Genomic DNA, 26311 nt, shown 5'->3' with positions numbered 1-26311 from the left:
CTTTATTCTTTATTTAATTCTTTACGGACTTTTTGTTTCTAATATAAAATTTTTAAATATTTATAACACGTAATCTTTTTGACGTGGTGGAAAATATTCAGATGTCGTGGATGACAAATCTATGGAGTAAAACTCCCCACGAGCAGCAAGATGAACCCAAGGAAGTGGTATGACCCCTTCTCACCATTTTAAGATCAACAACCTTTTCAACAGAGTCAAAACTTCAACCCTTCTCCAAGATATACGAGACTCCCTCAAGTCTTTAGCTAGTCTCACCAAAAAATACTCATCTTTAATTACACCTGAGCACATTGACATAATCATAGACTTATTCAAACAACACAGGTACTTCACTAACTCTACATTTAGAGAGGACAACGAAGTATTGTCCCTTTCTTTAAAACTATTTTACGAAACCATGTCTGAGCATAATGAGGAAATGGTCTTGACCAGCTTCTTCAGTGCATTCAACGATAAGACGAGCTAAAGCAGGGGTGCGCAAGCTTTTTGGGTTTGCGGCCGCATTGCATTTTTTTCCTTCTCTCTCACGGCCGCACATTTTCTGCATTATTTTTTCGATATTAATATAGTAATTTTTTTAATTATTAAAAGTTACCGCATAAGTTGCCCATTGTCATCGAGACCGAATGAGTTCTTGGACAGGAAATGCTCTCGTTCATCAGGGACATCATATTATTAAAATAAATAATTATTTCATGAATAAAAGATAAGAAAGAAGGAAAATTAATTAAAACACGATCTTTGGTATTTTCTGCGAGCTTATTGAAATCCACTGGTAGGGTAGATATCATCATGCGCAAACATGACTCTAAGTTTGCATTCGTTATCCGAGATCTATATTGACTTTTTAAATATTTCATTTTGGAAAATGCAGACTCACATAAATATGTGCTTCCGAATAAAACGAGAATATTTCCTCCATTTCACGTAAATTTTGATAATCTGTCGATGATTTCCATACATTCAACAAATCTTCGCTTTCATTAAATTTATTTATCAAAATTAGATCATTTTTTAATTTCAATAATTCAATTTGAAATTCCAATGGCGCATTCTCAATCGAAACAGTATGTGGTGCTGCAGTTAATTGAAGTTTGAATTCAATTTTTTTAAATTCGTTAGATCGCTCTTCAAATTTTTTTTTTTTTTTTCTTAATGAAAACCAACCAATAACTACAAGTTAATTAAAACCAACCAATACTCTTCAAATTGTTTCAAAATATAATCGAATATAGTATTAAATGTATTTGGTGTAAGATTGTCATAATTAATTATTTTGTCATCAATGAGATTTTTGACTTTTTGAAAATGAAATAATTCATTTTTTTCTATGTGAATCTTCAGTAGGCGGCATGTATCCATAAAATCGTTAATTTTTTTATACATTCGACAAATTGTTTGGTCTTTACCTTACAAAGATATATTCAAATTATTGATATATGTGAGTACATCAATTAGAAATGCTAAGTCAATTAAGAAATTTTTTTATCCAAAGGACACTCTTTTTGCTTTGATGAGTAAAAGTTTCTTTTCACAAGTTCGCCGTCTGAAAAAGGTTTTCCAGCAGATCCAAGGATATGAGCAACTCGAAAGGATGCTTCAACTCTTGCATTTGCCACATTTAAAAAAGTTTTTAAACATTTTTTTTTGTTTTAATTTGTTTTCAAATTTTCGACGGGATCCTCTCTTTAACACTTGGACTTGACAACTAGGTGGTCTAAATGTCTTTGAAAATGTTGTTTAGCATTGTCCCGTTTTATAGTTTTCACAATCTCATGGCACAATAAGCATTGCATGCTATTGTTGTCTGTTTCGACTACGAAGTATTCACTTTCCCAGTTGATATTAAATTTTCTTTTTTCTTCATTCAAAGAACGTCGTCTTTTAACATAAATAAATTAAGCCGTTTATGATAATAAAGTTAACCATTATATAAAAATAGAATTTTATTTAATATGAATACTTTTAATTATTATTTAGGGTTTTTCTTGATAAATTAACACTATGAGCATTATATTTAAGATTAGTTGCTCGATGACCTAATTGTGCCCACGGCCGCACATTCATCGATTCACGGCCGCACTTGCGCACCCCTGAGCTAAAGCGTTGACTGAAACAATGAAGCAAGGTAGGCCTCCCATTTCTGCTTTTGGGAAAAAACAGATTTAACCTAGTCTTCCCGGATCATGCACTCAGTATCTTCTGCAATGACAAGAATGATGTTCTGTCCATCGGACTTCTGCCTCTCCGATGCAGGTTGTCCATCCTGTTCAAAGTATATTATTCCATTTGCAACGACATACCTATGTGAGTCAGGATTCAGCTCTCTTTTGGTAATTAAAACTAAATAAAAAAATCGCCATAATCATGAACATGACATTCGTATTGTCATTATTAGGGCAAATTGTTTCTAGCACTTAAAAAAAAATTTTTAGCGCTAAAAAATCACAAAATCTACCATTTATAATTAAAAAAATTAGCACTTAAAATGATCAAATCTAGCATTTAAAATTGTAAAATCTATAACTTAAAATAATAAAAAATTATTTTATTTAAAAACCAAGAGCACCGTCAGGCCAGAAAACAAGATTAATTAGGTGATCCCGACATTCCCAATCAGACTACGCATCCTCTCTCTGTGTTCGATATGATCTCCAGGCGCCAAAATAATAAAAATAACATTTAAATTTTATTTATTGTAATATAATAAGAAGTAATGCTTGATATTGTCTGGATAGAAGTTTCTATCTTTTTTAAAATATTTTTCAGCATTTTAATAGCTCTTTCAACGGATGCAGAGGATGCCTGACAGCGTGAAAGTAAAAAATAATCCTGTTGGCTAATTTTCGGTTCATTCATCTCAATAATAGGTTTAAATCCGTTTTCCTCCATTCTTTTATGCATATAATTTTTAATATTTGCCTTATCATCATAAAAATGTAGTCCTTCTATGTCATAATATGCCCGATTGATTGAATAGTCGCAACATTCCGAAACTTTGAGAATATCTATTATTTGTGAATAATTGCATATGATCTCCGTTAATTTCAACTTAATATCGGGATTATTTACATGATGTTTAGCATTTGATACTAAAACTCCATCTGACTAAAATGCGTTAACAATTTCACAAATTTTTTCAAAATTCGTGAAATAATATTTCGCTGCTTTAAACCAACTTCCCCATCTGCATAAATTAAGAAAAAGAATACCTAGTAATTACGACATCAGGTGGGTATCCAACATCCTTAAACAAATTACGACGTCTTCGGTTTTTTACTGTGGCAGCTTTAATGCTAGCAATTAAGCCATCTATTTTCGGATATGCAGACTTTATACGTAGAACCGTATTGTGTAACAAATGAGAAACACAAGTCACATGATGCATGTTGTTATACATGACCATTAAAGTTTTACCGCCTATTTATTTAGATATTTTTATATCACCAGAAATCATACAAGGAGCGGCATCTGAGATTAACAGATAAAAATTGTCACGAATAATCTTCATTTCTCTAATGACGTCATCTATTATTTGGCAGATGATAGCAGCATTGGCATGATTTTCCAGTGGTTTGCATTCAACCAAATAGGATTTTGTTGGAAAGCGAATGCTTCCAATTAGAATCACTACAAAACTTTTCCTTCGGATATCTGTTTCATCAATTATTATAAAAATCTTTTCGTTTCTAAAAGTTAAAAAATAAACTTTAATACGTTAATAATTATGTCAACTCATTTATCTTTTTTTGTGCAAGAAATTTAACCGTAGTTCTGCATGAAAATTCGGCCGGAGTGTTAATGTTAAATGTTTTAAACATTTTTTTGATCGAATCATTTTTTAATTTGTATAGCGGGATGTTTGCTTGTACAAAAGCTTCCGTGATCGTTTCTTTAACCGAATCTACTTTGATTGATTCAGTTAATGTTGTTTGAACTGAATCACATGAATGACCTACAATTGTATTACATTTATACGCATATTGTTCTGATGTTTTAAAGAAGAACGATGAGATTCGACTGAAAATTTTTTTGCACAGTTGACTTTGGATAAACAAAGAGAACAAAATAGAAGGCCATCGTAAGCAATACAGAACTCATCTTTGAATTCTGAGACTATACGCTTGGATTTCTTAAGCAACGAACAATTGGGTTTTGGCATCACTCAAAATACTATATAGCGTTCTAAATTATTTTATTTAAATTAATTTATTATCATTTTATGGGTGGCATTAAAAAAATTTTAAATGCAATTTAAATTAGCATTTAAAATTAAAAATAGCATTTATAGCATTTATAATGTATGTTGTTTTAACAAAATTAAAAAATAATTATTCCAAATTCAATTTTATATTAAAAAAATATAAAAAGTAAAAAATAGCATTTTAGCACTTAAATTGCACTAGTCATTATTAGAGCAACATTTTTATTGACTTAAAAAAATAAAAATTGCCCTTAAAAAGTCAATGTAATTGACCTTAAAATTTTAAAAATTGACCAAATAATTGACCGTAAAAATACTACTTTATTTTTATATATAGACTACGTTTATGAAAATTTAAAGTAATTTTATTCATCGTTTATCGAGTTATTTACAATTAAGTAATATTTTACATTATCCACTTTAAAATTCCTATCCTTAGTTAAGATTTTGTTAAGAATCGAAAATGATCGTTCTACTGCGCACGATGTTGCCTGACATTCAATCAACAAAGAATAATCTAAAGGTGAAATGGAATGATCATCGAAATTCATAATTTTTGTGATATCATTGGAATTCATCCTTTTGATAATATAATTTTTTATTCCACACACGTCTTCTTTAAAATCCAATGTTTTCAAATAATTGAATGCTTTTTTTTATAGTAAAATTGGTCGATTCTAAATCATCAAGCAAATGTAATAAAGGTTAATATTGTGATATTATCGTCGTTAGATCTTCATGAAGTTGTTCATTAAATAAACATTCTTTCGCTCTTTTAATGAGCAAAGTGTTTCTGTGTTTCCCTGTGTTTGTTCACAAAAAATTGTTTCTTGCATGTCACATGTAACTCACATAATTTATAAAAAAGCATTCCATTTGGTGTAATTGTAAACTCTTTAGGATATTTTTCACAAATATTCTCAACCTTTTTAGCTCGAGGGCCAAATCGATTAATCAGATTAGCTTCGCGGGCCGCACAAAAAATATTTTATATATTTATATATTTTTTTTTAATTAGGATAAATTTATTTCAGAAACGAGTTAATTATAAGACAGGCTAGTTTTCCGCGGTTGACGACATAATCGAATAGGCATTGCCGCGAACAACGGCCAAACCTATTCTTTGTCGAAGCCATGTTGGTTCCCTTCAGTCGTTTTTTACATGAGCAATTTTTCGTCCGATTTCTTTAAGGAATGACTCAGTTACAGTTCCTGTGACACCCGAAGTCTCGACTGCCACAGGAACAAAACGGTACCAATCCCCAATCCGAAGTGAAGCCACTGCTGATGCGTAATGAGTTTTTGGACTCTTTTTCTTTTTTTAATTTCCATTTCCTTTATAAAGAAATACAAGCTAAAAAATCTACAAAAGGCGTTGTAACTAAAAAGAAAGTATTATTTGTTTATTAAGTTTTTGAAATCCGGGATAAGTAAAGTCGAAGAAGTTCGTAAAAGCTGACTCAAGTGATTATCCTTGAGTTTGTTAAGATATTTATTTTTTATTCGAATCATTTTACTAAATATTGATTCGCATAAATAAGTAGATCCAAACATTGATATATTCATATATGCATTGTGTGTTATATTTTTGAATTTGTCTTGAGGAATTAATTCGTAAAGATTAACAATGGACGCATTTTTGAACAGCACCGCATAACAAATAAGGCACTGTGCCTTTCCTTACAATGGACCATAAAAATTTTTCTTAATACAACGAGACATAGGAAGAATAAAAAATGCCACGCTAAAATAGTTTATTTAAAGTTTATTTTAACCTTAAGAATAAATAATTAAATTTTAACATTATAAAAGATTAAAAAAGTTAGTTACTCTAGAGGGGCCGCAAAAAAATCCTGAGGGCCGCATTTGAGAACCGCTGCTTTAAACAATGATCTTAATGATTTGGAAGAAAACTTAAATGTGCGAAAAACCTAGAAGAACTAAGAGCAGAAGCAAGGAACAAATACCGATAAAGAAATCAGGTGAATAGAATTTCGAAAAGGGATTTTAGTTAATTTACATTCTTTGGTCCTGTGAAAGTGCTTTTAATAATAATCAAATTATTTGCGTGACAAAAAAAGCTGGAGTGATTACAAAATACTGCAAATAATAGTTAAGTTGGATGCAGATTGTTTTTATGAGGGCTGCTCATCTTGTGTTCCCGATGATCAGTCTTGCAAAACTTCATAAACATAGAGCAAGTACTTGCTGTTCTCAAGTGATGCTCTTAGTATAAACAGTTTTTTTTCTTTAATTAATTTTGTCATCTAGAAACTATCAACATCATATTTTTGTTGACATAAAAATATATATTTTTATTTTTAGATAAGATATAAAACCACAAATAAATTTTTAAAAGAAAGTATTGTAAATAATCTCTCAAAAAGCATTTTCGACTTAATATTACTTTTAAATTGCATGTAGGAACAACAACGAGAGTGATTCCCCGATAAGTGTATTCTAATTATTACAATCTTGAAAAAAATATGATTTTGGAAAAATTTGATTATCTAATTGTTTAAGGTAAAATGATCTAAATCCAGATAAATAAAAATTTCGAGATAACTTTTAATTCATTTTCATAAAAATGTTTTTTAATCTAAATTTATTTTTGCAACACATATATTAGTATTTGTCGTATGTATTTTAAGATTAAAATTTTATTATCAAATATATATGAGATTTTGCGGCAAATGTAGATTGGCTATCAGATGGACTTGTATGAAATAGTCAAAAACGTTGTAAATGCTCGAACAGACGACGACAGAACTGATCGTCTTAATCATACTTATTCATCCTGGCTTCTGATTTTATTTGCAGTTGTAGTTACGACCTATGAATATGTCGGAACTACAATCCAATGCTGGTCTCCAGCACAATTTATATGTTAGTACCAAATAAATTCTTTAATTAAGATGATTATGTTATTTATACTGAAAAGTTTTGCTGGGTAAAAAACACATATAATATTCCCATGGACCAACATATTCCTGAAACCGACGATTTAAATTTTAAACCTCAACTTCGCTATTATCAATGGATGCCTTTCATTCTGCTTGGATTGGCTCTTTTCTATCAAATCCCATGCCTATTTTGGAGAGCAAATAATGAGAAAAGCGGACTTAACCTTAACAGCATGATCAGAGCGGCAAACAAGTATATCGACGCAGGTAACACTGAGGACAAAGAGGAGATCATTAAATTAATGACGGAGTATTTTAACCGATATTTTGACATGAGAAGGCGGTGGGATAAATCAAACAAGCTAGATATTATAAAAGAAATTATGGCAATTATATTTTGTGGCGGTAAAAAATATGACCGTTACCTCTGTCGGTTGTATATTTTTACAAAAATTATGTACTTTGTCAACACAGTTGTTCAGTGCGTTCTTACAGACATGCTGCTATCGAGTGGGGAAATTAGTTTCTATGGAATTCAATTACTCCACAAATTTAATTCTGGGAAACCAAATGCTGATTCTTACTATTTTCCAAGAGTCACTTATTGTGATTTGCGTGTACGGGAAGTTGGATATGAAATCAAAGGACATCGTTACACAGTGCAATGTGTGCTTCCTATAAATTTATTCTCTGAGGCTATTTTTTGCTTCTACTGGTTCTGGCTGGTCATGATAGTCTGCTTCAACGCTTACAGTCTTGTCAAGTGGTGTTGGTACTTGGTGTCTACAAATAGCAGTGTTCAATACATAAGAAAACACATTCGAGATGATCTTTTTGATGAAGGAGATTTATATTCTATTCTCAGAGAATTTGTGGAAAATGTTTTAATGAAAGATGGGGTTTTTGCTTTGAAAATGATTTCTAATAATTCCACCGATCTATGTGTGACTGACTTAGTCAGTGGTCTTTACAAGAACTATAAGATTCGCAGGGTTGGTCCTGAACAGGTTCCTGATGAGGTTCCTGATGAGGTTCCTTTTGAAGACGATATCCTTTAAATTGACTTTATTCTTTATTTAATTCTTTACGGACTTTTTTTTCTAATATAAAATTTTTAAATATTTATAACACGTAATCTTTTTGACGTGGTGGAAAATATTCAGATGTCGTGGATGGCAAATCTATGGAGTAAAACTCCCCACGAGCAGCAAGATGAACCCAAGGAAGTGGTATAACCCCTTCTCACCATTTTAAGATCAACAACCTTTTCAACAGAGTTAAAACCTCAACCCTTCTCCAAGATATACGAGACTCCCTCAAGTCTTTAGCTACTCTCACCAATAAATACTCATCTTTAATTACACCTGAGCACATTGACATAATCATAGACTTATTCAAACAACACAGGTACTTCACTAACTCTACATTTAGAGAGGACAACGAAGTATTGTCTCTTTCTTTAAAACTACTTTACGAAACCATGTCTGAGCATAATGAGGAAATGGTCAGCAAAAAAAGAGTCCTCTATTCTCCTCAAACACTCAGTTTTTTGATGGATTTCTTCACAGTAAAACTAATCACTGACTGCTTAGAGTCCGGAGAAAAACGTTCTTCGATATAGCCTTCAGATTCTTCATTCTCTAGCTGTGGATTTCTGTCCTCAATTGACTGAACTCATGTTGGCCGATTCAACCACAATTTTTTCTGTTTTGACCGATCTATTGGATGATAAGTGGGACTTTCTCAGATGTGCTGCCCTCTCACTCCTAACTAAGCTCACAATCGAAGACAGAGACGTCAAAAGACTTGTTGTTTTCAACAACGGATTCCTGCGTGCAGTAAATATCATCAAATTAGAGGGATTTGTCACTGGAGGTGATATAAATGTGTTATTCCTAAGGAACTGTCATTGAGGAAGCTCTTTTGCTTGTTCTAAATTTGTTAATCAACCACTCTTCTAACAAACTGGCATTCTGTGAGGGGCCTTCGCTTAAGGATTTTACGTCCTTCCTCTCTTCGTTGAGTGATATCAACGAAACCAATGCGGTCTGTCTGCTTCTTTTGCTCAAAGTTGTTTAAAGTCTTATTTCCAGGTTGTAGGAACTCTTGTGAATAGAAGGAACACTTCTCATTCGATTATTCGCTTTCAGGAATATATCGGAAAGTCTGGGTTGTTGAAGAGTCTCGTAGAATTGACATTCCGACCTGATTTACCTGGGGATCTGTTTCTGGATGTATTTGGCTTCATATTTAGTCGTAGTGTTTAGGAGTAGTGACAGATGTAGTTCGAGGAAATGCATTTTGTCAAGAAGTATTGGAAAGTTCGTTTATGCCTCTTTCTGGCAAGTATTATTCTTCTTTTTAAGTAGACCATTGGTCATCACTTTAACCACGTGGATGATGGAAACCAGTCGGAGTAGCCAAGTCAGAGTTGGGATTCTTAATTGTCTGCGAGCATATTTTGATAGCAACCAGAAAAGGAGAGAGTCCGTAATAAAAACTTTCCTGCCCACGTCGACTATAAAAAGTGGTGGTGGCTCGATTGGGCGTGTTTTATGTGGGGGACTACTCAGTAATGATTATTTGTCCGTGTTTCTATCTTCTGTTGTGATTATGAGCTGTTTGGGGGAGGAATCCCAGAAGGACGATCTGCTGAGAGTTCAGGTCTCCCCGAGTGCCCATTTTCCTCCAACACTACTTTTGTACCATTGTGCTGAGATTTTAATGAAGGTTGAAAGGTATCTTTATTGTAGGATTTGTCCCTTCTCGTATCCGGCGGAATGATCATGTTGTTATCCACGTGGACTGCTCAGTCTGCCAAGACTACTCACTGTGTACTTCAAATGCAAAATTTTATGAATTTTGTAAACTTTAAATTATTATTTTAGTTGATTGGCCATGTTTGCAGTGGGGAGGCTGATTCTCCAATGACAGGATTATTTTCGATTCTCCTGGCTTATTTGTTGGTGTATAACCAAGATACGGTACCCGAATTTACCAAAGAGAGTATAATACATTTTCTTGTGCGTGGATGCGGTTCATTTCAATGTTTTTTGGATCGAGTGGACTTGTTTTGTTGTTCGGATTTGTTTTTGTCTTGTTCGGCATCGAACATAAGTCTCGTCCCCGAGTCATTTTCACTCGATCCTCAATTTTTAAGATTTGTGGCTCGATCAAGAGGTTTTATCGTTGTTTATTACTTTAGGGGATTTTGAATCGATTGACACGTCTATTCCCAGAACTGTTATTTCCGTTCAGGAACAGACGCTGACAGAATATTATTCTTTAATCATTGCAGAAAAGGTAATTCTGTTGATCATTGCAGGACACGGAGATCGATGCTTTAAAAAAGTCTCAGAGACAGGAAACCGAGTTGGGGAAGATTCCCGAAATGGAGAGGATGGCCAGTCACATTAGCTATCTTGAGGATCAGCTGCGTTCACTACAATGCGAGTTGTCGGTAGTATGTTTGTGTGAAAGTGATAGAAATGGAATTCTGCTTATTATGCTGTTCAGTGTGAAAGTGATAGAAAGCAGGAGGAGGCTGTTCAGTTGAGGTTGTGTTATGAACATTTGAAGAATGAACATGACGACCTTCTTTTGTTTTTAGCTGAATGTGAAATGCGTGTTCCATCCTCAGAAAATCATTTGGGTCAAATTTGATTGAAATTATTTATACTATTAATTTGATTTGTGTTAAATACAATATTTTAATTATTTTTACAGTTTCAGAACAATACCAGCAATGTAAGTAGGACTAATATATGTTTCTCTGCATAAGAAATTAATTTGGTCAAAAAATAGAAGAAAGCACTTTTATGGAGGCTTAAGCGTAGGATAGCATCCGAATGTCGCCAGGAGGAGGGGACCCACATCGACAAACCTATTAAACATTTTGACTTTATTAAATTTGAGTATAATACCAATGACATGGAAAAATTAATCGTCATCCCAATTCTTAAACTAAACAAGGATCGATGTGATTCTATATGGTTCCGACCGATTTCTTTTCTCTCGATAATCTCAAAAATTCTCAAGAGATTTATCAAACACACATTCAAGTGACCTTATTCACCCCCCTGACAGACGACAGTTTAATGTCAGCTCCTGATCTATATACGGTAGGGTTAAAAAGTCATGGCACCACCTAATAAATATTAACACAAGCTAAAAGCCATATCGGGCCAATTGTTCGGTCAAACAAAAGAAAGCCTACTAATTGTATATAAAAAGTTGTTCGAAAATCTCTGAATTATGTTAGCCCATGCTAATCTCAAAATTTATTCCTCACGAATCTACAAAAACTCTAACGCCTCCAGAACGCTAGTCTCAGTACAGTCATTGGTGTCTCCCATTAACGCCCATTGACTATCTCCACTAAGACTCCAAGATCTTTCGCGTCAGGCATCACTTAGAAATGCGTGGATTTCTCAATGAGATCTTGGATAGCCCAACTCCTCAACAACATCGTGTTCCTCTGTCAAGGAACAAAAGACATACCATCGTTACTTTTTCGGACCAATTGAGACTATTCTTAAAAATACCTCTCCCAACAAACGGATCAACTATTTTAAAACAAATAAACAACCACATTTCCACTCAGGCCATTAGATCACTCAAACACAATAAAATACTAGACTAGACTTCGCATCTTCCTTTATCGATAAATCCGAATCATTGCTAAGCTGGACAATTTGTGTACAGTTATCAAGAATCTGCGCATGCCACCATTCTCTCCTCATAGACCACTTCATTCCGTGCATCTAGAGGACCCTTTCTCATGCCCCGGGCCACCTTAATCGTTTACATACCACGGATTCCGGGACCTTTGAGAGCGGAATTTGTCTATGTTCCTACAGAATGTGTAATAATAATATTTTCTGTAAGAAAACTCTTAGGATTTGTAATCGAAGTGATAAGAAAAGTCACAACCGCATAAAAACCCTTTCTTGGAATTATCTGAAAAATTGTTAATGTAAAATTATTTTACAAACATTTAAACAAAGTTGTAATTATGAAAGCATTTTTACTTGTCTGGAAAGCGATTGATCTCAAAATAACGAACATGTACATAGTACGGACAGACTAGTGAAACAACTTTGCAGGATGAAGACTGAAAAGACAAATTGTTTATTCTTAACTTTTTAAAGGATTAAAATAATATTTATTCATTTTAACAATCTGCAACAAAATATAAAAAGTTATTTATCAGCTTAAAAAGGATATTTTGTTAGAACTACTTTTGGATAAATGGCATTTTTTTCCAATACAAAAATTTCATTCTTATTGACGGAAAGCTATACTTTACAAGCTTGTTATAGCCTTAACAAGCACAGAAGAAATGAAAATCATTTCTCCAGAAATCCACGAAACAAACCATTGTGGGTATAATGCTCTGGATGTGCTTTGCAGAAGGACATTTTTTGTAATCAAGCGAAACATCATTCATCAAGTCGTAAGAAAATATGCAAGTTTGCCGTGCCACTGAAACAGTATGACGATTCGAGGCATATTGTCGCTGACCTGATTTCTACTTATTAAAAAAGGATGAATAAAAATGGGAGTGCCTAGATAGAAATATGAATTTAACACTGGAGATGATGTGTCTAATTTATAATTACTAGGGCAACCAATTGCAATTTTTTGCAATTAAATATAATTTAATTAAAATTCGATAAATAATAAAGTAATGAATAGACATTAATTTTAATTATATTTTTATTCGATTTAAATTTGCAATTTTTTGCAATTTTTTGTAATCATTTTACAATTTTTTGCAATTTTTTTAAATTAAAAAAAAATTTTTTATTAAAAAATAATATAATTATAAGTAAAAGATTATTAAAACGTGTTTTAGTTGTTTGTTGTAATGGGTAAAAGGACAGTGTCACAGAAAATTTCATTTTATGCAAAGAAATTCCCCGAGTTTGTTATTGACAGTGAAGGGAATTATTTTGCTCCAATTGCTCAACTGTTGTACGGTGTGACACAAAATTTTTTGTTGATGCGCACCGTTCTTCAAAAAAACATTTAAAAGCACACAGTATTTCTTTGAATTTAAATTTATAGAATGGACAAATTAATCTCAGAGTTCACAAACATTTCTTTCGGCGATAACGGATACTCGAAAGGATTGGGGGATCAAAGTAACACAAGCGTTTTTGGAGGCAAACATACCAATTTATAAAATCAGACATCCTTCCCTCATACGGCTTTTTGAGCAGGAAACATATCCTTTGCCATCTGAATCATCTTGCAGGTTAAATGTTAAAGAAATATCAAAATATAAAATTAATACCATTCAGACTCATTTACTGTTGTTTTTTTTAAGTTATTCAATAGTGGGGATCGTTAATTTTTTGCATAATGTAATGTTTACAATTAAAAAAAATTATTTTTGCAATTTTTTACAATTTTTAAAATTCATTTTTGCAATTTTTTTTATTAAAAAGTGCAATTTTTTGGTTGCCCTAATAATTACTTAAAAGGTTCGTATTCAGAAGGACTATGGAACTAATTCCTCACTACGTCTGCAAAGGTTTTAGCATCCTTACGGAGATGCTGTCACTATTGTTGGAACATTTTCCGAGTTCAAACACCGTTTTTTAGTTCCAGAAGAAACATGTGAAATTCTCAAACAAAAATTACAATATACTAATTATTAAAAATATTTTATATTTTAAAAAATACAAATGATTTTTGTATTCTATAAACATAAAATCGGACTTCACGGTACTTTTGTTGCGGGCCGCATGTTTGACATCCTTTCTTTAAAAAGTACTAAAAATTAAAAATTTTAGCGATAAAGTTGTTAAAAATTCGAGATTCAAAGAGCATTTAATTGAATGATTAAAACACTTTTAATGTTCTACAATCTATCTCAATACAAGTATGGATTCAAATACACGCGTTGTTATTAAAGCATTTGTCTATTTTATGGTGTGACGTATAATAGCAATTTATCAAAAAAGATGCCTGCATACAGATTAACGACAAGATCTACCTAACAGATTCTAATGGAAATCACAATCTCGTAATTTGCATGGATAATAAAAAAATTCTTATTTTTGGGATTGCGCTTGGTTATTTACATCAAATCACTCCTCTCAATGCCATCCAATCTTTTAACAAAGTCCCACTCATTCTCTTTCTTTTAATTGATGGGATCCTAGAAATTAAAAATTTTAACGATCAAGTTGTTAAAAATTCGAGTCCTATCCCAATTGAAACTAAGAGAATCCCACCACGTATTTTACAAATTCCAAACCTTGAAACATCAGCAACGCTAATTCGATCTATTTTTATTTTCAAGTTCTTCAAAGTGGCTCTATCGTATGCTTTCTCATTGATTTAATTCTTGGGTCTGTCTCGGAATATCTCACCCATTTAGTTTTTGGCGCAGCTTTTATGAGCAATAGCTGCCTCTTTACGTGTTTGGTAGACCTATCATATATTCTATCTGTTCTTTACCTCGTACACATCACTCTTAAAATTGATCTTGCGTATCGTTCTTTTCTAGTCAGCAGTCTTATTGTTGTACCTTTTGCCATTTTGTACTTCTGTGAAACGATTTATTGAATGGTTATATGGGTGTCATATCTCTTGCTTTAACGCTTCGAGAAATGGATCGCTTTTAATGCAATGGGCTATTTGATTTTGAAAGAAGGCAAATCTGGTTACCTTTTTTCTTATTTATCATTCTTTTTTGTTGTCAGATTTTGGGATTTATAGCACATTCACTGACTGTAGAGATTATTTTATATTCGGCAATTTCTCTGCTTGTGAGTTGCTTTATTGGGGTATTTGTTAGCTTTTTAGGAAGTCAATTCCAATGGAAAACAGTAATATTTTGCTCTTTTTTTGTCCCACGTTCTCTAGTACCAGCAGCTCTTTCTATCCTGGCCCTCCCGTATGATTTGTAAGTTTATGCAACGCTCTATGGAGCCATTTTTATCTCTCTGCTTTTTTGGGAATAAGATGTGTGATTTCGGTGTAGAACCACTTATCCGGTACATATTTTCCATATATTATCGTTGCAAGTTTCTCGCACAAGTGGTCATGGAACCTTCTTCGTTATCGAATACAGATTGGTCATAAAAAACCTGGTTTTGGAAGTTCCTCCAAACTATTTCATCAATTGGCTTTACATGAAAGTGTTTATTGACATCGTCTTTCATTTCTCCTCGAAAAACATTGTGCGTCTTTTCTTTTCTTGCAAAGCCACAACAAACAAAAATTGTTGGGAGCTGGCCTTCTCTTTTTAAGTTATGAATGGCCGGCATTAATTTCTTGCCTATTAAATCTTCCGTAGTTCCAAAGATGACGAGTATACAGGGTTTTTAGTTTCTAAAGCAGGGGTTCTCAACCTTTTTAGCTCATGGGCCAAATCGATAATTAAGAATATCTTTGCGGGCCGCACAAAAAATATTTTATGTTATTAATGAAAAGAAGGCTTTATTAAGTAATAAAAATCAATGCGAGACTTGATTCTGTTTGGCGTCTATTATTTTGTCGAAACAGGGAGTAAAAATCCCACTATAGGCTGCCCAACCATCAGTAATGATATGGGTGCCGGGAAGTACGCGTCGAACGATAACTTCATTAAGTGTTTCCGCTGTTCTGTCTAAAGGATAAATGGAAAAAAGAACCAGCAACTTCTTCAAAAAAGCACTTTCTAGTTTCCCTGTCTATTCCACCCAATGGCCTGATCGCCAATGACCTTGATGGTACTTTCTGTGAAAAAATTTACACTCGTCGATTTGCACCAGGGGTTCTCAACCTTTTTAGCTCATGGTCCAAATCGATAATTAAGAATATCTTTGCGGGCCGCACAAAAAATATTTTATGTTATTAATGAAAAGAAGGCTTTATTAAGTAATAAAAATCAATGCAGAGACTTGATTCTGTTTGGCGTCTATTATTTTGTCGAAACAGGGAATAAACGTCGAACACGATGTGCGTAAAAGTTGATTAGGTGTCCATCAGTCAATCGATTTCGATACTTTGTTTTTATTTGCGTAAGTTTGCTGAAAAGAGCTTCACATGTATACGTTGGTCCGAAGACTGATGCATTTTTTTGAGCATATCGACCAAGTTCGGATATTTCCACTGTGGAATTCGACCCCAAAAATCCAATAGTTCACTTGACTTAAATGCGCGGTAAGTTGTAAATCTGCCTGCATTTCAATTAGTTCCAGTGTATGTATGGAGCGGTGCAGCATCTGTTTCCATAGGTGACGAAAATATTTTCATAATAGGTAGAGCTTCTTTAAAATCATTAAAACGTGTTTCGAATTCATCGATTAAGTCACTAATAACGCAGATATATTTTTCATAGAATCCATCTTCCCTGTGATTTGAAAGTATTGGGAAATGAATGGTAAAACTCTACTTTCAATTTGTTATTCCAAAGGTGTGTAGTTTTTCGATAAATGAAGAAACCATTCCGTACAATTCATGACATAGTTTGCCCCTACCCTGCAGAGAAGTATTCAAAATTGAAAGGTGCGTAGAAATATCTACCATAAATGCTAAATCTGTAATCCACTCCTTATCAGTAAGCTGAGGATAAAATATCTTATTGTCAATAAAATGCATAATCTCCGGGAGAAGGTCATAAAATCTAAATGCGATTTAGTTTAAATTTATATAACCTTTTTAGACATGCTGCCCGACTCAACCATCGTACAGTTGTATGCATAAGCAAATTTCCATACTCGGCGTCAACATCCTCGAGAAATATCTTGAAATTCCGGTGATTTAAAGCACGGGATCGAATAAAATTTACGATCGAAATGACCGTTTTTGTAACATGGTCCATTTTCATAGATTTCGCGGCTAAATTTTCTTGATGCAGGATGCAGTGATGCCAAATCACAGGACTCAACTCATCATCTACTCGCCATCCAGCTACGAGACCTTGAAATCCAGTTTTCCATTCAACCATAAGGACATCCATCTGTACCAATTGAAAACATTTTTGAAGGATTCAAATGTGCCATTTCAAGACAATCGCGAAATTCGCGAAATATATAAACTCCTTTAGTAGAACCATGAAAACTAGGTAACGAGAGAAATTATTCGTAAATTTTGAAGTCAGGCATGACACCCCGAATAAACACGGCCATTTGTTCTGTATTACTGATATCTTTAGTGATGTCAAGAGAAATAGAATAGTGTACGAAAAACTTGGATTAAGTGAGTAGCTGGTAATGAAGATCGTCAGATATGCTCTCAATTCTCCGAGAAACTGTATCATTGCCAAGCTGTAAGTTTCGACCAATTTTTTTAATTTCTGAAGAGCAACATTCTTCTGTAAATATATGAATAGCTTGCTTAATGAATTCTCCATCTGAATATGGCTTCATATTTTTTGCAAGTAGATACTTATTTTGTATGAAGCTAATGTTACGGATCTTGATAAGTGGGGCTGTTTTAACAAATTCGTTTGTAGTTTGCGATTTGAAATTTTATTTTTCTTGATTCACCTTGAAGTGAATCATATTCAGAAGAATGTTTCGAATAATGTCTCTCGACATTATATGTCTTAAGACATCGTATGACAGAATGACAAATTAGGCAATGTGCGTTACCATTTTCTTCAAAAACAAAAAATTTTTCCTCTCATTCGGGGTTAAATGCACGATTTTCATGAATAATTTTTCTACTTCGTTTAACACGTTTATCAGACATCACAAACAATATTATTTAAACATTAATGTGCAAAATATTTAATATATTTTTATAATTTTAATCGGGTTGCACCAAAATTGTGGCGGGCCGCGGTTGAGAACCGCTGTTCTAAACCCTTCGCAATCTCTAATTTGTCTTTGACAGAAATTCTCTTTGGCATATCAACAAAAACATATAATAATTATTTATTATACAATAAAATTTAAAAAATTGTACTAAAAACTATATATAAGGTTAAATGCCTCATAACGGGATTTATCTTATAAAGAATTTATTCTTGATAGAAAGAAACTTCCAGTAGAAATTCAAAGTGCCTTAAAACCTGAGGATGCCAAAATCCGAGGTCGCCCCAATATGAAGTTCCACTGTATCACTTTTAAATTGACTGAATAATTTTCTTTTTCAAGGTTTCATGTTTTTATGAAAGGCGAATAAATTTTCTTTTGAAAAATAAATAAAAATAACAGAATTAAGAGCCTCTGTACTTTTTTTCTGTTTGTTTCGTACAGTAAACTTTTCATGGTGAAATTTTTTTTACATATTTTAACTATCTTATGCATGTAAAGCTTTTTTCGGCAAACTCACGCGAATGAAAAGTAAGTATCAAAATCGATTGACTGAACACCTAAATCAACTTTAATTACATTGTCTTCGAACTTTATTCTTTGTTTCTATAAAATCTTATTCACAGCTTGTTCTGGATTATTCCGAGCTTGCTTGGTGGGAAATTGTCTCTCTTGATGTTGAAGACGAGCCCTCTTTAACTCTGGAGATGACAGCTGATCCTAATCAACACTTTTCTGGAATAAGTCTTTTTGACAAGAATAAAACGCTTTGGGCTGGTTATGTCGTCAATTTAAGTGATATAGACGTGAAAATAAGAGGCTTTACTTTGTTGGGGATACGGATACGGTGGGATTGACTATTCCCTATTAAAAAATATATCATGCGTAGTCCTTACCGGATCAGCAAACTTTTTTAAGGCAACAAAAAGCTCAAGAACTGTATACCTATAGAAAACCCCCTCTTTTGACTTTTGAAGAGATGGCAATAGAGACAAGTATCAAAACTCTTGAACTGGGTTTAGATAGAGGGCGTGGAGTATCTTAGGACATTTTTTCAGCTGCCATTTACTGGAATTAAACGGATTTGTCAGTTTGTAAAATTACCAGAGCATGTAGCTAAGGGGCATCATATCAAGAACGTTTCTTTTAAATGCACAGATATTTTCAAAACTAAATGGCCAGATTCAAGAGTTATTTTTATTTATGGAACCTTTTTAGAAGATGAAGAGATTTTAAGGTCACTCAAACAAACCATTTCCAATTGAAATAATAATTTTAAGTATCAGTTATCCTTCAATTTATATGATAAAGGCGAAGGTTTCAAGCTGATCAAGCGATTTCCTGTCGTTTTTCCTTGGGACGAAACAGAAGTTTTTTCACAAACGGTCCAATTAATAATTTAACAGAGAAAAAATGTGTACCCTGTGTTTCGGAGGATATAACATTACAGGCAGAGGTACTTAAACCTCTTTATATGCAATTGGACTCTGGATTGAAAATTATTGAAGAACATTATTTGGAAAGATAGTATAAGTTTAAAAACTTTAAGGATGGGTTAGTTTTTATCAATGTGATAAGAAAAGTTGGAAAAAAGAAAAGCATCATCCGAATATTTTCTTAGCATGGGAAATGATCAAATTGCGTGTTTGGAATTATAAAATTAACGATCTGAGTGAAAGCGATTTTATTTTAGCAGCAAAAATTGAAGAATGAATTGATGTTTCTTGTCAAGAATGAATTGATCCTCAAAGCCTCAAACCCAGTTTAATTACAATGAGCAATGTTGTAACTGTAATGATTAGAATTGAAAAAAGCTTTTTGCAAATAGGTTTGGTAGTAGTCAATAAGCACAGCAAGATCACAGTCGTTTGCAATGCACTCAGCAAAAATTCTCCGATTCACATGTTTGGTCAACATTGAAATTACATAAGAAAAGGAAAGCACTCTGGTTGAGTTAGTGACGCAACTCTATTGCACAAAGTCTTAATCACATATGAGGCTACAAAGAGATTTTACTTTGCTATCATTCAATGTCAGAGGACTATCTGACCTATCCAAGCGAAAAATCCTATGCCGGGATCTGAATGCATATGGTGCAACTATCGGATGCTTTCAAGAAACGAAGGTCAAAGGCGGGCTAGATGAGATACACAACGAGTATCGAATCATTCTCCTTCCATCAGAATCACGTCATTATGGGCAGGGGTTTGGCATTCATAAGACCTTTTGGAATTCAATTCACAAATACTACCGTGTGAACGACCGCATATGTGTACTACAACTGAGACAAAAAACTTTGACCAACACGGATCGAATAATCAGCATTATAAATGTCTACGCCCCACAAAGTGGAAGACTGAAGAAGAACGTGGATGAACTAGACTCTTTCTATCACATGCTATCAAAGACCTACACGAGTATAAAAACATCCTTCCTTATACTAATTGCCGGTGATTGGAATGCTAAGGCAGGCAAAGGCCGTGGTGAAGAAGTGTTCATGGGCAGACACGGACGGGGGATAAGAAATGCACCAGGTGAAATGCTTGTGAACTTCTGCAGCATATTCAAGCTACTGCTATGCAATACGGTCTTTCCTCATGCGGCACGTCATAAAACCACGTGGACCGGGACTAGAAGAAACAAAAATGGGGAGTACGTCAACATCTATAATCAAATCGATTATATCATCTGTAGACAAGAAGAAAAACATCGATTGCTGGATGCCAGGTCATATGCGGGGCACTTACACTGAGCGATCACAAAGTCATTGTGGCACGATTGAGACTGAAAAGAATTTTTGGATCGCCTCTTTCAAAAGAAAATGAATCAAACCGAATTAGATACTCAGTGGAAAAACTGATTACATCAGATGTTACCAAGGAAAAATACTCCCAGGCAATCATCGAAAACCTAAAAGTAACAGAAACGGTAAAAGACCCAAACAAAAGCTGGGATATATTAGAAAAACTTATTCACAAAGCTGCAACGGAAACCATTGGAACGACTGCATTCAGAAACCACTCAAACCCATTGAATCCAAATGTTGCCGAAATGGCAACAAAACAAAAAGCCATCCAACTGAAAATTGAAAACACCAACGACAAGGAGGCAAAGGAAAAACTCAAAAGAGAACGTAGGAAAATATCGAGAACAATCAAGAAGGAAAATCTTAAATACGTGAAAGCTTTATTAAACTCTCGAATATCAGAAGTTGAAGACTTAAAGGATGGTGCGCAAATGTACGCAGCCATCAGACTACTACGCCGACGACAACAGAAAACAAAACTGGTTGTGCACGATGAACATGGGAAAACAATTGGAAACCCAATCGAAATGGTAAATACAATCGCCGACCACTTCGAAATACTATTCAATGGCAGGGCCGATGCTCTCGATGAGGGTGAAGAACGTTATCTAAACAACAAAATAACACACCTTGAAGTTTTGAAGGCTATAAAAAATTAAAAAACAACCGTGCGGCGGGTCCAGACAACATCAACGGTGAATTGATAAAGTACTCCCCAATGGAGATCTCAACTATAATCACAAATCTCCTGAACGAGATGTTCCATGGAAATACCATACCGCCTATTGGGAAAGGAACGCTAATTCCTCTCCAAAAACCCAACAAGCCGCAAGGTCCTCTTAACAACATTCGCCCAATCATACTCTTGAACACAATAAGGAAAATCTTCTCGCTCGTAACACTGGAACGTATTAAGGACCCTGTTAATGAATATCTGTCGGCTAGCCAAAGTGGATTCAGGCCTGGGCGATCAACTGCAGATGTAGTATGGGGACATAGATGGATCTGTGCCATATCTCAGAAATTTAAAATGGCGACCACAATATTGGGCATTGATATGAGCAGGGCATTTGATACAATCCGCAGAGACAAGCTAATGGAGATCCTCAAAACTATCTTGACAATGACTCGATCAGAATGGTTCGAGCACTACTTATAGACACCGAGTTAACGGTGAAGATCGGACCCGTACAATCAAGATCTTTCAAAACAAGCATTGGAACGCCCCAAGGTGATTCAATATCACCTGTACTATTCATTGTCTATCTTGAAGCGGCACTAAGAGATCTGAGAAAACTAGTGAAGTCTACTTCAATAACTGAAGTGATATATGCCGACGATGTAGACTTTTTGTCTCATGATAAGTCGACTCTCGAAGAACTGCTGAACATTGCTCCTCAGGCACTGGAAAAATGGTTCTTAAAAGTGAACATAGAAAAAACCGAATATGTAACAATCAACCGGGAGGCAAATAGAACAGACGAAATGGCGAAACTCGAAAAAAGTTGGAACTCTTTTAGGAGATAGTGAAGACATTATGAGGAGAAAGATGCTATCGACTGTTGCACTTAACAAACTGCGGACCACTTGGCTACGAAACCGCGAGGTTGGAACGGCCTTACGTGCCAAATTATACAATGCTTTTATTAAACCCATACTTTTGTACAACGGAGGAACATGGGGAATATCTGAGTCTGAATCAAAATCTCTTGATGCATTCCATAGAAGACAGTTAAGAATTCTTATTGGCATCAACTGGCCAAAGAAAATCAAGAACTCCACCCTATACAATATCTGCAACAGCAGACCCGTCAGTGTGGACATTACCGAAGCACGTTGGCGCCTATTGGGCCACATTCTAAGACTCGACCAGGATGTTTATGCTAACTGGGCAATGGAATCATATTACGCAAAGGACGAAAGATCTGCGTCCCGAGGACGCCCACGAAATACATTACCTATTGTAATCTCAAAAGAACTACAACGCGTTAAAAGACAACTGAAAAATGGAGACGACCTAGATACTCTCAGGAGTATAGCATACAACCGCACATCATGGAAAATTATGACCGAAAAGATAGTCTCATATGTGGCACATGTGGGAACTTAATTAGTTTAAATTACATTATGTTCCTATGACAGTGCTAATAATAATAAAAGGAAAGCAATGGCAGGTTAAACAATCACTTTGACCATTGCCAAAATTTTGAAGCTGCCAGCCAAATACCCGAGAAGGATAATAGAAAAAAAGGGGATTAAAGCTTGAATGATGATGTCTATTGACTTCCAACTTTTAGATGGATCAAAATGTTTGGTAAAATTTTTGATTGAAAATTTCAAGGGACAGTCCTGCATTGCGCGGAAGCTATTTATCAAACAAAGCGATAAAAAAACAAGCAGTTAAAGTTGAAAATGTCAAAGTCGGTAAGAAACAATCCCATTCGAATTCAATCGATGACTACTACACGAAATGTTGAAAGGACTAATCCGATGGAGAGGAGAGGGAGAGTCTTTAGCCAAATACCGCTGCTTTGACAGCAACCTGCATGGAAGCAAACGAGTCAGTGTTGATTAGAAACAGAAGCCAGGTCTTCGAAAGTCGGCTGACAAACGATCTCGTCCCACTGCCGTTGGATGAATGGAGAATTGAGCAGCCTCGAACCAAACCAAGGTTCCAACCGACCACAAGCAGCCGAGTAATCTTTAGACAATTTCCGTTCGGGAAGGTTCCTGAGAACGATGTCTGAGAGAGAACAAGAAGCAGGGTGAACGGATAGGAACGCTGAAAGGGCCAGATAGGAATAGGATCTCATGCCAAGGTCGCCCCAGCCCACAGGTAAAAATGCCTGAGTCCAGCCGGGATCGTAAAAGGCCAGATTTCAAAATGAGCGCGTGCCGAGCCTGATGATATTGTCAGAGTAGGAAAGAAGGTGATCTCTGTGAAAACATGGTGCACATCTTAACGTGTAAAGGATCTTGGGAACGGAAAAGTGGTTTCGAAAGAGAAAAAGAGCCACATGGGGTTCGATGTCTCTAAGCTTCTCGATCATTTTGGATAAGTTTAAGATTTTTCCAGACAATGTAATTTGGACGTCTGAAAGAACAATTGGTATATGGAAATTGCGGCGATGACATACTTGGATTGGGATGAATGTTCACAATTTTGGATTTGTCTGCATTTATAGATAGGCCGATGTCCGAGAGGGAAGGGAAAATAGAGCGGAGGTCGTGAAAACAACATTGGGAGAACCACAAATGGTTGCGACATCCGGGTACCAAATGTTAATAGGGGATCCGACAGAGTGGGCGATACGATTAACGCCCAAAGCAAAAAGTAGGGGGCTCAGGGGATCACCCTGGTGGACCCAGATGGACGAAGAGATAGGAAAATCGTTGAACATAAGGATGCTTGGGAAGCATATGAGAGATCCACGAAAAGATGTAGGAAGGAAACCAGTTCGCGACAGCACTCCGGCTGTGTTCGAAACGTCGAGTTTAATTATGATAAACTCCTCGGACGATTCCATTCATTAACGAATCGAATGAGCAGCCATTTCGGACACCGACCTCGAGTTGGGGGGAGGGGGGAGAATGCATAAATCAAATATATTGAAAACTATTTAGTTTTTAGCAATTTTTAGGTGGCTCATAACATCTTCGAAGTATGGCTCATAACTAGAGCAACATTTTTATTGACTTAAAAAAATAAAAATTGCCCTTAAAAAGTCAATTTAATTGACCTTAAAATTTTAAAAATTGACCAAATAATTGACCGTAAAAATACTACTTTATTTTCATATATAAACTACGTTTATGAAAATTTAAAGTAATTTTATTCATCGTTTATCGAGTTATTTACAATTAAGTAATATTTTACATTATCCACTTTAAAATTCCTATCCTTGGTTAAGATTTTGTTAAGAATCGAAGATGATCGTTCTACTGCGCAATATGTTGCCTGACATTCATCAACAAAGAATAATCTAAAGGTGAAATGGAATGATCATCGAAATTCATAATTTTTGTGATATCATTGGAATTCATCCTTTTGATAATATAATTTTTTATTCCACACACGTCTCTTAAAATCCAATGTTTTCAAATAATTGAATGCTTTTTTTATAGTAAAATGGTCGATTCTAAATCATCAAGCAAATGTAATAAAGGTGAATATTGTGATATTATCGTTGTTAGATCTTCATGAAGTTGTTCATTAAATAAACATTCTTTCGCTCTTTTAATGAGCAAAAAATTTCCTTCTAAGGAAGTGCATACTTGAATAACATTTGGCAGGTTTGTAGCATAGTAAGAAACAGCTTTAATTTCTCAATTTATAGAGCGGAATGTTTGCGGATACAAATGCTTCTGTTACGTCTGTTGCAAAATTTCTGAAGACATAATTTGGAGGAACAATATTCAATTGTTTTTTATTTGTGGATATATTATTTGTTCGGGAAGAGTGTTTCTGTATTTCCCTGTGTTTGTTCACAAAAAATTGTTTCTTGCATGTCACATGTAACTCACATAATTTACAAAAAAGCATTCCATTTGGTGTAATTGTAAACTCTTTAGGATATTTTTCACAAATATTTTTAGCTTTTTTAAAATCCGAAGGTTTATTTTTAGGCATAAGTACACTATAATTTAGTTTAAAATTTGTTACAATAAGAGACAAATGTCACTGCGACTATTTTAAATTTATTTTGATGATTTAAATAATAGTATTCAAATTTTTATTTAAAAATTGACCTAATTAAAAAAATTGACCTGAAAATCTAAAAAGCTGACCAAATTGACCTAAAGAACTTTTTATATAAACATTTTTTTGACTTTATTTTAATTTAATCATTATTTTTAGACTTAAGTCTAACTCTGGATTGAAGTTGACTTTATTGACTTATGTTGCCCTACTCATAACGAATTCCGACTGTATGACTTTATAGATGTTACCTACTTATGCGTGTGCTTGTAATTTTTTTTATTTCTCTGTTTGCAGAATCGAGTTTCTTCTTCTACTTAGGATGAATGCGATCAATGTTTGATACTGCATTTAGGTGATCATTTTAATGATGATAACTAGGGCTAATAAGTGGTTGTTTCTTTATGAACATTTCCATTAATGTTCATATACTCACTATCAGCTGTCCGAGAACATGATACCTTTTCGTAAATACCTGGAATAGATAGACACTCTTCAATTTATTACCTATTTCAAATACTTCGGTCAGCAGACGGATCATGTATATGTCTGATGAGGTCGAAAGCAGTTTGGTTCGGCAAATAAAAAAATTGAATTTTTTGCGCTTCATGTGGATGAAAGCTCAGATATTACAAAAAGAATTCAACTCCTTGTTGTCGTTCGCAATATGGACGACGAATCCATTGTTTATAGGATTTTAATAAACAAAAAAAATTAAAACAACAGAAATAGACTTCAAGGACAATAAAGAATAAAAGGATTAAAAGAACCCATCTAACTAACACAAATTTGTCCTAAAAGTGGACAGAAACTCTCAATACGAAATTATGAAAGTTTGTTTATATCTACAACGTGTCTATAGCTCTCGGTCGAGGTTTCCCTATCAAGACGTTATATAAAAGGCAGATTTTAAAACCCAAC

At 34.3% G+C, this 26311-nt stretch overlaps 2 protein-coding genes across 2 annotated transcripts; both read left to right on the top strand.

Annotated features, from left to right (window-relative positions):
* The first annotated feature begins 7146 nt into the window (after positions 1-7146).
* On the top strand, positions 7147-8186 carry LOC115229338 (innexin-19-like). The gene has a single exon (XM_029799705.1). The coding sequence runs from the start codon at positions 7200-7202 to the stop codon at positions 8184-8186; it is 987 nt and encodes a 328-aa protein (XP_029655565.1). The 5' UTR covers positions 7147-7199.
* Positions 8187-22240: 14054 nt separating this feature from the next.
* LOC115229337 lies at positions 22241-22801 on the top strand. The gene has a single exon (XM_029799703.1). The coding sequence runs from the start codon at positions 22241-22243 to the stop codon at positions 22799-22801; it is 561 nt and encodes a 186-aa protein (XP_029655563.1).
* The last annotated feature ends 3510 nt before the right edge of the window (positions 22802-26311 follow it).

Source organism: Octopus sinensis, unplaced genomic scaffold, assembly GCF_006345805.1.
Source record: "Octopus sinensis unplaced genomic scaffold, ASM634580v1 Contig12447, whole genome shotgun sequence".
In the NCBI taxonomy this organism is placed as follows: Eukaryota; Metazoa; Mollusca; class Cephalopoda; order Octopoda; family Octopodidae; genus Octopus; species Octopus sinensis.
Note: the sequence above shows the minus strand (reverse complement) of the source record. Positions and strands in the feature narration are given on the sequence as shown.